Source organism: Mixophyes fleayi, chromosome 4, assembly GCF_038048845.1.
Source record: "Mixophyes fleayi isolate aMixFle1 chromosome 4, aMixFle1.hap1, whole genome shotgun sequence".
Taxonomy (NCBI): Eukaryota; Metazoa; Chordata; class Amphibia; order Anura; family Limnodynastidae; genus Mixophyes; species Mixophyes fleayi.
In genome coordinates, this window is record NC_134405.1 from 313,271,964 (window position 1) to 313,286,139 (window position 14,176).

General features: G+C 38.8%; 1 protein-coding gene across 1 annotated transcript; it reads left to right on the forward strand.

Annotated features, from left to right (window-relative positions):
* Nucleotides 1-336: 336 nt before the first annotated feature.
* On the forward strand, nucleotides 337-14,176 carry GPX3 (glutathione peroxidase 3). Its single transcript, XM_075210075.1, has 6 exons — nucleotides 337-704; nucleotides 740-859; nucleotides 6,676-6,829; nucleotides 9,407-9,524; nucleotides 12,005-12,104; nucleotides 13,613-14,176. The coding sequence occupies exons 2-6, from the start codon at nucleotides 773-775 to the stop codon at nucleotides 13,853-13,855; spliced, it is 702 nt and encodes a 233-aa protein (XP_075066176.1). The 5' UTR covers nucleotides 337-704; nucleotides 740-772; the 3' UTR covers nucleotides 13,856-14,176.

Consider the following 14,176-nt stretch of genomic DNA (forward strand, 5'->3'; position numbering starts at 1 on the left):
TTTATTTTGATGATGGACCATTTTGAATTGTATTATAACAATGCATTTACGTTATTTTGATAATTCTGTATATTTACAGGCAGTGGGAAAAGTGTAACAGAGGTCAGAAATGGGTTAATTTGTTTTTTTTGCAAAAAGCTGCAATGTCTCTATTAATGCTGGTCATGTAGTAATATGTTTGATGTGTTGTAATGTCAAGGTATCAAAAACACTGGCAGGAGTTATTATTTGAGAAGACGGGACGATGCCCTGACATAGGTAGCATCAAACTGCTTTGATTGCTTTAAACATTGGAGGTTTGTCACATTACGGAGCACTGATGCCTGCAGCTGGGGAAATAAATTAAATAAATCCTTTTGATCCTTGGAGACCATATTGTGGAATTGCTGTTTCTCACGTTGTGATTCCATGACACTAGTCCTCATCTATGCAACTAAAATCAGTTTTGTTGCTAAAAATCATTTTTGCTGTTTTGTTGCCTATGTTAGCACAGACACGTGCACATTTATATAATCTCATGCTGTGAGCCTGCACAGAGTGAGAGTGTGATCTCTATGGCTACACAGCTTTCCAGAGGGTTAAGCCTACTCAGTATCTTATTGATCTCTCCCTATTGGTCAGCACTAGCTCTGCCTTGAGCATTTCAATGTGTGATCTCTGGAATGTGTCATTATTCCTGAGTGCTAGAGGTGGAGAGAGATAACCTATTACGGCTGTTTGCCTTTCTGCTGCCACATACCAGAGGCTGCTGGGGTTACCGTGTCCCCCCAAAATGGGGGCAAAATTTGGATTGTCGTGGCTTCTGCCTTGTCTCCTGGCTGCTCTAGTCCAGGCACAGAAGGAAAATGACCAGAAGTCGGTAAGAAAGCAATCTCTCTGGGCTGTATTATTCTTATTATGGGTGTGATTATTATATTACTGTCATTGATGTTGCAAACTGAATGGTACAATATCTTAAAAAAAAATAACTATGAATTCTTATCTTTGTACATCAATCATGTACATCAGTCTAATGCGAAAAAATATAAATATTTTGCAAGTACAGTCTATAATTTATTCTAATAGTCCTAAAAGGTAAAACATATATATATATCTTATAACAACAAATGACACATTTGTGCCTTTGTGTTTGTGTTTTTTTCATGCCATATTTTAAATAGCTAAATCAGCAATAATTATAATGATATTACTATGTGCTCTATATACAATTTTACAATGATTGAGAAATTATAATCGATTAGTTCATTAATTTTAGAATTAAGGAATAGGAGACCTGTGAATCTGCAGCTCTTATGGCCAGTATGCTATGGCAGCTGGAGGCTGACTGGCCATGCAGGGACTTGTAGTTCCACAACTGCTGCAGAGCCAAGGGTTTACTATTAAAGTTACAGTGGAGTAATGATCAGCACTTTTATAATTTATAAGTACTGTGATCACGTCAGTGATACATAATAGTAAAACTGTTGCCTGAAGATATATTCTACAGCCATATTATAAGTTAGGAAGATATTAGAAGCAACTACTAACTGCCATGTTTACTACAGATCCATGCCTTTATATGCCCTTGGAATACTTTGGTGACCTGTAATATCCAGATAATGTACAATGCATGATGGCTGGAAAGAACTATAGGGCATTTTGTTATTTAAAACATCATACTTATCATTGTAATATGGACCTAAATAGCACATCCAATATAAACATTTATGAATATTTACTTAGACAATATATGTAGAGACGCCCCCACATTGGAAGAAATTTGCCACTGTTGAGTCATCTGTAACTTGGTAGAAAACTATATGACTTGCACATTTTGAACATTATTGACAGAATTCATAATAATCCTGTCTTAAAATCACATTTTTATCTTACAATACATTGCTTTCACATGTACCTGTAGTGGTCTGCGTGAAAATAAAGCTTATTAATTCACTAGGAACTAGTGACCTCACTAAGAGACCTATTTATCAACCATTAAACCATGTGGAAATGTCTCCTGCATTAGGCATTAGGCTATCGCAGAACTCCGCAGTCCCCATAATTGTCAATGGGGATTGCGGTCTTGAACGATTTACTAAGCTGTTTTTCAGGAGCTTGACCCCGATAGTTAACACCATCTGTTGTAGCCTATGAGGAGAGCACCGCAGGGGCGGGATCTTAGGATCCTCCCCTTCCTCCTATCGCCAATTGTGTTCTGAGCATGCGCGGCCTGATGGCTAAAAGTAAGGTGATTGCGATCACTTTACTATAGACTGTTCACCGGGACAGGCTCCTATTGGAGCCGCTCTCCCGGCTGAACAATTTTAATAAATAGGCATGTTAATTAATGTCTTATCATTGTGATAAGAAATGGTAATTAATGTACAGAAAATGTGAAGGGTCATAAATAGACCTCTAAGGCATGAGATGTAAAGTTCTATCAAACTGATATCTTGTCATTCTCATGAGTAATTTTATAGTCCACAAAATGGCTACCTCTGATGGGTGACGGGTGCCTTTTTTAAACAATAGTTGAGGAAAAAATTGTTGAGAAATGCTAAAAGGAAGAACATTGCTGACTTAGAAACGTTGATATATTAGAGGGCTGTTTTAGTTGAGTAGAATAGCAGATTCCTTGTGGCCACTTACAAATAGGTATGTATAAAGGTAAACAAGCAGTTAAGTAGTTTTTGCTGAACATAATGAAAGTGATCCCTATATTTTATTGGTCAATGAAGAAAATGCTGTCTGTAAAAAATAAATATCATCTCTTTAAATTCCTCCACAAACGTGGTTTGTATTTGTTGACAATTATGGACAGCCAGACTGAAAAATATTTCAAAACATAACCATTTCAGTATCCTGTTTACAGGCCAGAGAGAAAACTCTTCCAATACATGCCTGCCTGCCAGTTGTGTGGTGAAATATTTCACTGTCTTTCTCTTTGTCCATTTGGATGTAAAAAAACAATAAATTCAAAAACACCATCTGCTAATAATTAAACTACTATAAAAAGCAAAACCCCACAACCACAGACAACTGGACTCAGTCCTTTCTAAAGCAGTATTCAGCAGTCTCTAGATCTTTCTGTTGAGTTCAGCTTGGATGGTTGTTTTGTGTATCATGGTTCAGCCATTCAAAATAAAGTTTCCTTTACTGTTATTCAACCTTTATTTTTCAGTTTATTTTTTTCAAAGGCAACGCCATGCATTTTAATTCATGTCCCCAATTAATAATAAGATGGTCTGTAATTTATTTTTATTAAGTTTTTGGCTGCCTTCGGGTGAAAAACATTTATTAACGTTATTTCTAACCCATACTGGCTCACTCTTCCGGAATGTCCATGATATTCCGAGCAGTGGCGGATCCAGGGAGGGGGCGATCGCCCCCCCCCCCCTATCAGAGGCTTGCTGCCGACAGCTGCACACTGTGCAGGTCCGTCCAGCAGTGACAGTGTGCTGCCCGGCTGCTCTGATTGTGTTTTAAACACAATCAGAGCAGCCGGGCAGCACACTGTCACTGCCGAGCGGACCTGCACATACTGTGCAGCCGCCGGCAGCCTTAGATATCGGAAAGGGGGCGGGGCCTAAATCGCCCCCCCTATATCGCCCGGGGTATAGAAATTTCCTAGATCCGCCCCTGATTCCGAGTAGATCTCCCTGAGTCCAGGGTGAGCAGGCGATCCTCCAGCATGCTGCCCTTTTCCTAGTGAAGTGGGCAAGATGGGAGCCTCTATGACGCGTTTCATGGTGAATTGCGTCATTTTAGTCCCGCTCCCCGTGGCAAAATGACGCTTTATCGTCATTGCTTCGTGGAGGTGGGGCCAGAGTTAGAGGATTAGCTGCGCCCTGTGACCCTCACACTTCACTTCCCCTCCGACTTCTACCAGAGGGAAATAGTAAAAGGTTAGTAAGTATGTTCTAACCTGTCTACTTGTGCGCTGAAGATTTCAGCTGACACGTATCAAATAAGTTTGAAAAGATAGTTGTCTGGGCTCTCAAATCCTGCCTCTTTCACATACATTTCAAATGAACTTGGTAACCACAACTACAAAAATTTGACCACACACGCTATGATATTGGCAGTAATATCAGGTAACTCACCTGATCTTGCACAGTATTTGTTCTTAGCCTCTCTGATGCCCCAAATCGATTAAATCATTATTGTGCAAATTGATAGATGCGGACACATTTCTGCTATCACCCTAAGTGATCTAGTTGCCTACGTGGACTGGAAACCTTTGACCCTGTTGCTCTATGATTGTTTAAACAATTTTGCTACACTCTGTAAAACAGTTAATGCCTAGTAGTACTGCAAGGAAACGTTTAAGTGTTGTTCTGTTGCTTTCAGTCATGAGATCGAATTACAGATTAGCAGATAATTTTAGTGTCCGTTGATGAATATGAATAAAAAAATAGCAAACACTACTGTCAGTTTTTACATCTTTCAAATCAACATATATAAAATAAATCAGATATATAGGTCACGCGCTTATGCATTTTAATAAATTGTGATCTGTGTCCTGAAAATAGACATGGGTATAATATAATATGTGTAATATATATATATATATATATATATATATATATATATATATATATATATATATATATATATATGTAATGAGTTTATCTTTAAACCTGAGACAGAAGTTGACACTGTGGGGCCTGTACTATGGTGCATCGTGCACAGATGTACTGTAACCATAGCAACCACTTGTCAAGTGCAGTCCAGAATATGAAGGAAGTGTCTGATTGGCTGCTATATGATACAGTATAAATCTGGGGGAGTGGGAGGTTCATTCACAAGCCGCAATCTCTTGTGACAGTCACCTTAGTCAAATCTTTTATTTTTTTTTCAGCATACAAGTAAAAAGATCGGTTTCTAACTTTCATAATGTTGTGGCACACCTGCCATATCATATATATATATATATATATATATATATATATATATATATATATATATATATATATATATATATATATATATATATATATATATATATATATATATTATATATGCCTGTTAAAATATTGGGCCAAAAATAACAATCAATAAGTTGACTAAAATCAAAGTAACTATATGCTGTTATTTTTAAATATGTTAGAAACCATACCCTGGTTGCATATGTAATGTGATTCCTGAAGCACCATCCCCTCTCCCACCAAATAGTAATTTTTTTTATCCATCTGGGCAATCCCTGATTCTCCTCGCACAGCATCTCTTGAATGTTTTCCATTCAGCGTCAGTACGTGCTGATACCTGATGGTGACAGCCAGCGTCAGCTAACACCGATAACATGTATTTGTCTGTACTAAATGCTTAGAGCCAATCCTAATAATAACTTCAATATTAAATGACATTGTGTGGGGATTAGATGTACCAGCAGCTCATACTGGGGAATAGTACACTGTGATTAGTTACTTCCAGATGGCATTAATATGTATCCTGGCTTCATATGTATAGCAGGACTGCAGAACCTCTGACATTTCACACACACAACATCCATCAGACTTGTAATTGCTATTTATTCTTCCTCCCACACAGCAGCCTGCAGGGGCCCTAGTGCTGGTCTCTTATAGTGTGTTTGAAACACAGAAAGGAATGGATTTTATTTTCCTCTAATAGCAGCAAATCTTTAAGCGAATTAACCCATGTTATATATCATTGCGCATTCCTTATAAAACATACGTGCTACATAACATATATTGTAGTATTATAGTTATTATACAGATTGTTGTGTAAATAAGGCACTGTATAACCTGTAGTAGCCAATCGGGTGCTTGCCTTCATTTTATAATGTATACTAGAAAGTGAATTTGATTGGTTGCTATGGGCAGCCCTCCCTGTTCTATACAGTGAACTACTGGAACACATCATCATCATCAACATTTATTTATATAGCGTCAGCAAATTCCGTAGCGCTTTACGATTGGGAACAAACATTAATGAAACAATACTGGGTAATACATACAGACAGAGAGGTAAGAGAACCCTGCTCACAAACTTACAATCTATGGGAGTTTGAAACACAAGGAACACTTTCAAAAATGTTCTTCATTATTTTCACAGTGGGTCCCTGTGATTGGATTTGTTAAAGGGCCCTACGTTTCCCATAAAATGTTTCCAAATTAAATTCTTAAATTACATATACACTTTTTCCAATAATTCCCGCTTCTGATTTATCCATATTACCAGTGGGAATAACTATAACTATTTTAACTTATTTGTGGCCAAGAAAAATTAAAGGGTGGATATTATGTCCTTAGCAATCTTCTGACGTGTTTGCCTATTCTTCTGGAGCATCCAAGAGACTCCTGAATTTCGGGGAATACTCCTGGACTCCCGGGAGAGTGGACCACCCTCGCGGATCCAGACTCTCCGCTTGTATAGAGGGCAAGGCTGTGATTATGTCATTTATGTCTCTCTCTGTCTGTGTCTGTTAGGGAATTTAGACTGTAAGCACCAATGGGGCAGGGACTGATGTGAGTGAGTTCTCTGTACAGGGCTACAGAATTAGTGGCGCTATATAAATAGATGTTGATGAATAATAATTATGATAAAATCCTGCATTCTAGCAATAAGAAGTGCTGATAACATGTTTTGATTAGAATTGTTTTGCTGCCTACTTTTCTTTGTCCTAATAAAAATCATGCATCTAATTCTACTTAAATTGTGTTTCATCTATCTCAGGTTGACTGCTACAGCTCTGTGCCTGGAACAATCTACGACTTCGGAGCACTCACTCTAGACAGGAGTCAGTTTGTCCCCTTCAAGCAATATCAGGGGAAGACGATCCTGTTTGTGAATGTGGCTACGTACTGAGGGTTAACCATGCAGTACCTAGGTATGACATGCATGTATTCTGGTGTGAGTGGAGGGCAACAAGTGGAAGGTCATAGAGAAGATATTTTTGTGGCATTATAGCCCATTAACGTCCATATACTGTGTCCTAATGTACTTTTGTATAACGGATTTTAACATTTTTAGGTCTCAATAGCAATTCTATATGTTGTCATAGAGGTTTATTCTACATATTTGAAACTATTTTGCAAATGAGATAATTGGAAGTCTTGTCAGCAGAGATTACATCAGGAGATCAGTGGAAGGAGCTGGTTCTTCCCTCCTGTCCCGGGGACGGCTGGCAAATTTTAGCCTAGGAGACAAGACTCAACTCTGCAGCCTATTAGGAACATTTTAAAGGGAAAGAAATGCAGGTGACCCAGCCCAAGGTAGCTCACTATGGGACTGGCCTTGGGGGCATATGCCCCCCTGTCCCATAGCCCAGCCTGCCCCTGTCAATCTGATGCGGGTAGATTGTGGTGTCCAATGCACCTCTATATGAAAGACAGTTCATACAACCAACTTTGGATATAAATTTTACTTGATTAGTTTAAAAATAAAGGATCACGAAATGTCTTTATAGATTAGTTCTTCCTTGAAACAATTAATTGGAGGGGAGTTAGCGGGCAGATCTCCGGATTAATTTTTCAAAGACCAATTACAATGGGTTTTTGGAGGCAAGAAATTTAAGAGAATTTATTTTAAAAATGTAAATGTAAATTTTCTTTGCCCAAAAAAATCTAAGTAAGCACTTTCTACCATTGGGTAATGACACTGACTCTAAAATCCCCACAGATATATTTTCAAGACGAACCTGTCTGTCTCCAAAAGGTAGTGGACCATACCAAATTTAAAGTCATGTTTAATGTAGAGACTTTGGCTATACACAACGCACACAAGGGTCCTGGTGCAGAAATACTGATTGGACCTCCATTCTCTAAGGACATATTTAAAAGTTATCCAACCATGGCTGTTTATTGGTCTGTTGGAGGTTTGCAAGAACCAAGTGCTGTGGTCAAGGGATGTGTAGCTGTCCTTTTAGGAGCCACAAACAAGATGGATGGATAAACTTTATATCCTATAAAGAGTAATACATTGTTAATGGTTTGATGCTTGGGTTAACTACATGGTAGACTAGCAACTCCCACTTAAAACTGGTCTTGGACATTGACATAGATTTGTCTGAGATAAAACATGTTAACATTCTAATGCTCTAATTAGCTTATTTATTCTGTTCATGCCCATTTCATCTCATCCACGTTCGTATGTCCCAGTTTTTAATAATGAGTACAATTTTCCAGTCCCTATGGGGCTCAGTAACACAATGATAAAATGAATATTTGCTATACAAGAAACATGTTTACTTTGCAGTGTGGTGTTTTTGGATTAGACTTGTGGTTTGACTTATTTGCTCTTCATTAATATTGTATTCTAAATAAAAACAAATATTTAAAAATGTCAAAGTTAATATTGAACAGTCTAATATCAACATTATTTCTGGGGTTTGCATGCGGATTCACTTTCATGAAGTCTTTGTCATTTAACCACGACTAATGCAACTGCTAGGATGTACAAGCACATGACAGCAAGTTCAAACACGGATAACGAAGAAAAATAGAAACAATCATACTATGCTACAAAGGATGAAACCTCCCAACATTTTAAGAAAAAAATTGTGCTAAAACCCTTGCTTTGGGTGTCTGAAAGTCAGGATTATGCCATCAAAAACTCTTAAGAGATATGGACCATATTTAGAATGAAAGTAAGAGAATGATTTATGCTGAAGTGGTGCAATTTTAGTACTGAGTAACACATTTTAATGAAATGTGTTTCCTACTCTAATATTACTCACATAAATCCTGAGATTTTAATTTATTTTATACTCTTGAACCCTTTTTATGATACGTTGTCGTACATTTAGCACTCTAACAGTTAAATTTTGTGAATGAGATCAGCAAAAATAACAAATGTTATAAATGGGCAGCACGGTGGCTAAGTGGTTAGCACTTCTGCCTTACAGCACTAAGGTCATGAGTTCAATTCCCGACCATGGCCTTATCTGTAAGGAGTTTGTATGTTCTTCCCGTGTTTGCGTGGGTTTCCTCCGGGTGCTCCGGTTTCCTCCCACACTCCAAAAACATACTGGTAGGTTAATTGGCTGCTAACAAATTGACCCTAGTCTGTGTGTCTGTCTGTCTGTGTATGTATGTTAGGGAATTTAGACTGTAAGCCCCAATGGGGCAGGGACTGATGTGAGTTCTTTGTACAGCGCTGCGGAATTAGTGGCGCTATATAAATGATGATGATGACATGTGCTGCCAATAAAAAACATGACCTGAAGGCAAAGTAGACTCAGACACAACTAGGAGGTGATCGGCTCATTTTTGCTGCAATTCACAGCAGTGTATTACTGTCTCGGTCCTGCAGCAAAGTGAGCGGTGTGATCATCTCCAGGTAGGGGGTTCTTGTGAAGGTGCTCTTATTCACTGCGTCAGGGGGAACGAGATATATTAAGGGGGGTTGTCAACAACCTCTTTAATGTCAAATAATGACTTTGCTGTCTAACGCCTCTTTGTTTCAGAACTGAATGCACTACAAGAAGAATTTGGAAACAATGGGCTCGTCATTTTGGGATTTCCTTGCAACCAGTTTGGTCTACAAGAACCTGGGAGCAATGAAGAAATTTCTCTAGGTTTGAAGTAAGTGGGGATATAGAATGGTTAACACTAAATAAACCTTTGGGGGGACTGTAGTAATGTTACAGCAAATATTTGAGTGACAGTACTAATTCTGCCTGTACCTCTGCTCGGGGTATATAGACTGTAATTCCATCCACTTGGACTCTAAGGCTTGGTTCAAACTGTAGGGTTGTCAGGCAATTATCGGGCCAAGCACACGCTAAACGACCGTTCGGCCCACAATAGTGTGTACGCTCCAACAATGAACAATATTTGTTCCAAAGCATAGTGTATAATTTAATATGATTTTCAAACCGGACAAAAAAATCTCATTCAACAATGGAACGATGTCGTTCCAATTCTGCAGTGTGTACGCACTCACGATTGGCAGTGTCCATAGATCTCCATGGAGTGTGCAGAGTCACAATCTTTTCAGCAGATGGTTATGACAGATGAAGAACACAGATCTGAAGGGAAATCATGTAAGACATGTATAGTATGTATCGACATGCTGATCGGGATTTCTCCTTTTAAAAATATTTTTAGTCATAGGTAAAATTGTTAATGCAATAGCATTGGGAGAAATTTTCTGTAGTGTGTACCTAGCCGAAGTCATATATACTAAGTTATAACAAACATATCTCTGGTAGCATATCTAATATATATAAGCCTAGCGGCGTGTGTTAGTGTGTGTGTGTGTGGGAAAAACTATTTTCTCAGAAAGGGCTCATCCAATTGACTTGACATTTGGTATACTGACATTATTTGACAAAAAAAATAATAGTGAAGTCAGTTAACTTCCATCATCCCACCTTCCCCCCGTGGGGGGGGTAGTAAAGGCTAAATTTACCAGTTGAGGGCTCAAACTCTTGACCGTGTGGGTATTTACCAGAGACTGTGTTTGGTCATGGACAATTGTATGTCGGATTTTCACGAGTACGGAGAAGCAGTGATGTGAAAGTGCAGATTATGAATACTGCCCTTCAAGGAAGACTGATTGAGCACAGCGATAAGGTGTTTAGCAGAAACGTGTATCGAGAGGTTTTAGAACAGTAAGACGATGGAGATTAAGGATGTGGCGATGAAGATGAAGGATGAGGTGATGGAGAAGAATGATGAGGTGGTGACATGTGGACAAAACCACATTAAAAAAGGGCGCTTACGTCGGGAAGTAACGCTCTTCCCCTGAGGAGGCCTGGCCTAGCCCCAAATGCATGACAAGAACCTTTTTAACACCTTAAGTAGCTTGATTTGACTAGAATGCATGAGTATCATGCACGGGTTAACTTGTATAATACAAAGGACAAAGAAAAGTATGTCTTCTAGAACGGTGCACGTATCTGGAAATCAAATATGGTTGGCACTCCTCAAAATAATTGACACTGTGTGGAAATTCCACAAATTCCAAAGATTATTAAAATATATTTATATTTCAAAACATTAAAAACATTTTACCAGCGAAATTGTAGTTAAAAAAAATGCGTGAGTGTTAATGTGGGGTGTTAAAAAAAGAACACACTAGGAAATTAGATCAACCTATGTAATAGTAAAACCCCATATTTCTTTATATTATTATTCCATATTTATTAAAATCAATTCTTATAACTACATATATTTACCAATAATTGTATTTATTTTTATATAAATGACAAATGTGCACAATGCAGATAAGAATTAAAAGGGATAAGTATGGAATAGTAATTCCAATAATAATGGCCTAAAGCTGTTGAGGGGGCTTTTGCCATTTCTGATGGTGGAGAATGAATACTTCATTATAGCTTATATTTTACATTTTAAGCTACAGTAAACAGCAAGGTCTAGATCAGTGATGGGCAAACTATGGCCCTCGGGCCAGATCCGGCCCACTTAGAGGTTCTATCCGGCCCGCCAATATTTAAAAAAATGTAATTAAAATATGCAGAAAATTATTAGGGCCGACCCTGTGTGTCAGAACCTTCATTTTTATGCCTTCCCAGCTATTTCCTCCATTACACTTCATCCTCCTTCCTAAAAGGACACTTCGTATGTCAATCACTCAAACACCTGCCCGCCCCCTAATGGCTGAAAGTCATGTGAGAAGAGATGGGCTGGGCCATATACTAAGGCGGATTTCGATTGGCTGCTGTGTTGTCAGTTAGTGGCTCACCAGAAAGACGGATCTGCAACAACCTGCTGAAATAAGTGCTGTGTCTGTACGATCGCTGCACTTATAGAGGTAACACTGCTATATAACACCCTCCCGTCCCATTCAAAACATTTGTATTATATATTTCGATATTTGAGTTTTTTTAATAAATTATATTGGCCCGCCTAAAGTTTTTCTTTTTTATTTGGCCCGCTCCTGAAAAAGTTTGCCCATCACTGGTCTAGACTATACACTGCATATATATAGGCCAATTAGTGTTTGGGGTTGTGATTTAAAAGCATGTTTAGGTGAATTACTGTTGCATGACATACAAATAAATAGAAATTATTTAAAACCCCTTCTTCGTTTCCTGCAGATATGTACGTCCTGGTGGTGGCTTCACTCCAAATTTCCAACTGTTTGAGAAAGGAGACATCAATGGGAAGAAAGAGCAGAAAATATATACATTTTTAAAGGTATTACAGCAGAACATGGAAAATACAGTATAAAATGGATTGCATCTGTGGGCTGAGCGAAGAGAACATTTGCTTGCATAAGAAAACATGCAGCTGAATAGCAGAGAACTGCAAGAGATTGACGTCTACTGCTCAGACCACAGATGTTGCACTGTGTAGTTAAAACACAAAAACATGTAGCATGCCCTCTCCCCAAACCCTCAACTACCCCTGGAGGTGACCAGCTTGGGCAGATCTTCACTATACAGGAAGGGGGACAGGATCAGCCCCAGCAGTTTTCACTATGGGGCTGGTAGCCTCTGGGAGGGGGGGGGGGGGGGGCGAACACTGTTTTCACAACTCCCTACCCATAGGTTGAGGATTTTAAGGGGGTAGTTGACACAGTGCCCATTTTTTCATTAACAAATTTTTTTTTTTTTGTTACACTGTGTGTGAGGACTGTTTTGCCTCATTAAACAAGAAGTGCTTAAAAATGATTCCTTGTGCAGAATTGAAACAGTCGGAGTGATTGCTCAATAACTTGCAATTGTCGTCTTTTCTGCAAGTAAATAAAAGATACCTCCGCTGCCACCAGATACTGCTGACTCATTCGTCTATCATCCATAGTACAATTCTGTAAAGGTGTCATCTAATTGTAGAAAAAAAGTATTACAGGGATTTGCAAGGTTACACTTTAGAGAACACACTTTTCACAATGCAATGTTATCTTAAAGTGGCACTTCGTAGAAGACAATCACCTGGTGTTAGAAGATAATTGGACACTTATTAAATTTGTGTATGTTTGTGTACATACACACACAAACTCTACAATTATTTCAGTCCCTAATGCAGTTGAGTGGACCCAATTCCTTTTTAGTATTTTATACTAAAAATGATGGGCAGCACGATGACTTAGTGGCTAGCACTTCTGGCTCACAGCACCGGGGTCATGAGTTCAATTCCCGACCATGGCCTTATCTGTGAGCAGTTTGTATGTTCTCCCCGTGTTTGCGTGGGTTTCCTCCAGGTGCTTCAGTTTACTCCCACACTCCAAAAACATACTGGTAGGTTAATTGGATGCTAACAAATTGACCGTAGCCTCTGTCTGTCTGTGTATGGTAGGGAATTTAGACTGTAAGCTCCAATGGGACAGGGACTGATGTGAGTTCTCTGTACAGCACTGCGGAATTAGTGGCGCTATATAAATAAATGATGATGATGACTACAACCAAAACTGTTGTAAAGGTGTCTCGATTCTTAAGGGATAGAGATCATTTTTGTATAAGAATCTCCTGTAAGAATTCTTACACCTTGCACTAGCTAAGCCTACTGTACCCATATCTTTGTATTAGATTGTTGTAGTGTCCATTATTCAGAATTCCTACTCACCCCGATTTTTTTTCTCATCATTATATTTGTATTTACGATAAAATTATCCTGATACTAGAAATATTTACATTTCAATAGGAAAGAAATTTTAACTTTACGTTACCCAAGATTTCAATAACATAATTATATTTTGTTTTCAGAACGCCTGTCCCCCTGTGGGCGATGTTTTAGGCAATCCACTAAATCGCCTCTTTTGGGAACCCATCAAAGTCAATGATGTCAAGTGGAACTTTGAGAAGTTCCTGGTAGGGCCCGACGGACGTCCTGTGAAACGTTGGCATCCCCGTACACCGGTCAACCAAGTAAAGAGAGATCTGCTTAGCTACATGAAATCACAGTCAGGACTACAAAGGATCATCATGATGGGCAGAGAGCAGCAGTAGTCTCTTGTCGATACGATATTGCTTAATGTCGCCATGCTTGTTGATATTTTTTTCCGTGCTCTTTGTGCCAAGTCTGAGTGGATGGCAGGAGACCAAAGGTAGTCTTGAGATACCATCAGTGTGAAAGATAGGTCCTAAAGCACACGCGTGTTGGACCTACCTGGAAACCAGAACTTTGGTAGGTTGCTGTAAAGTGCATTCTGGCAACTCTACTTTTCTGGGATGGGCTCGACAAGTTCTACCTGGGGCCTCCTGTTTTCTGCTCACCATACAGCTTTATCTGTGCTGGTACCCAATAAACACAATCTATTTGTAAACCGC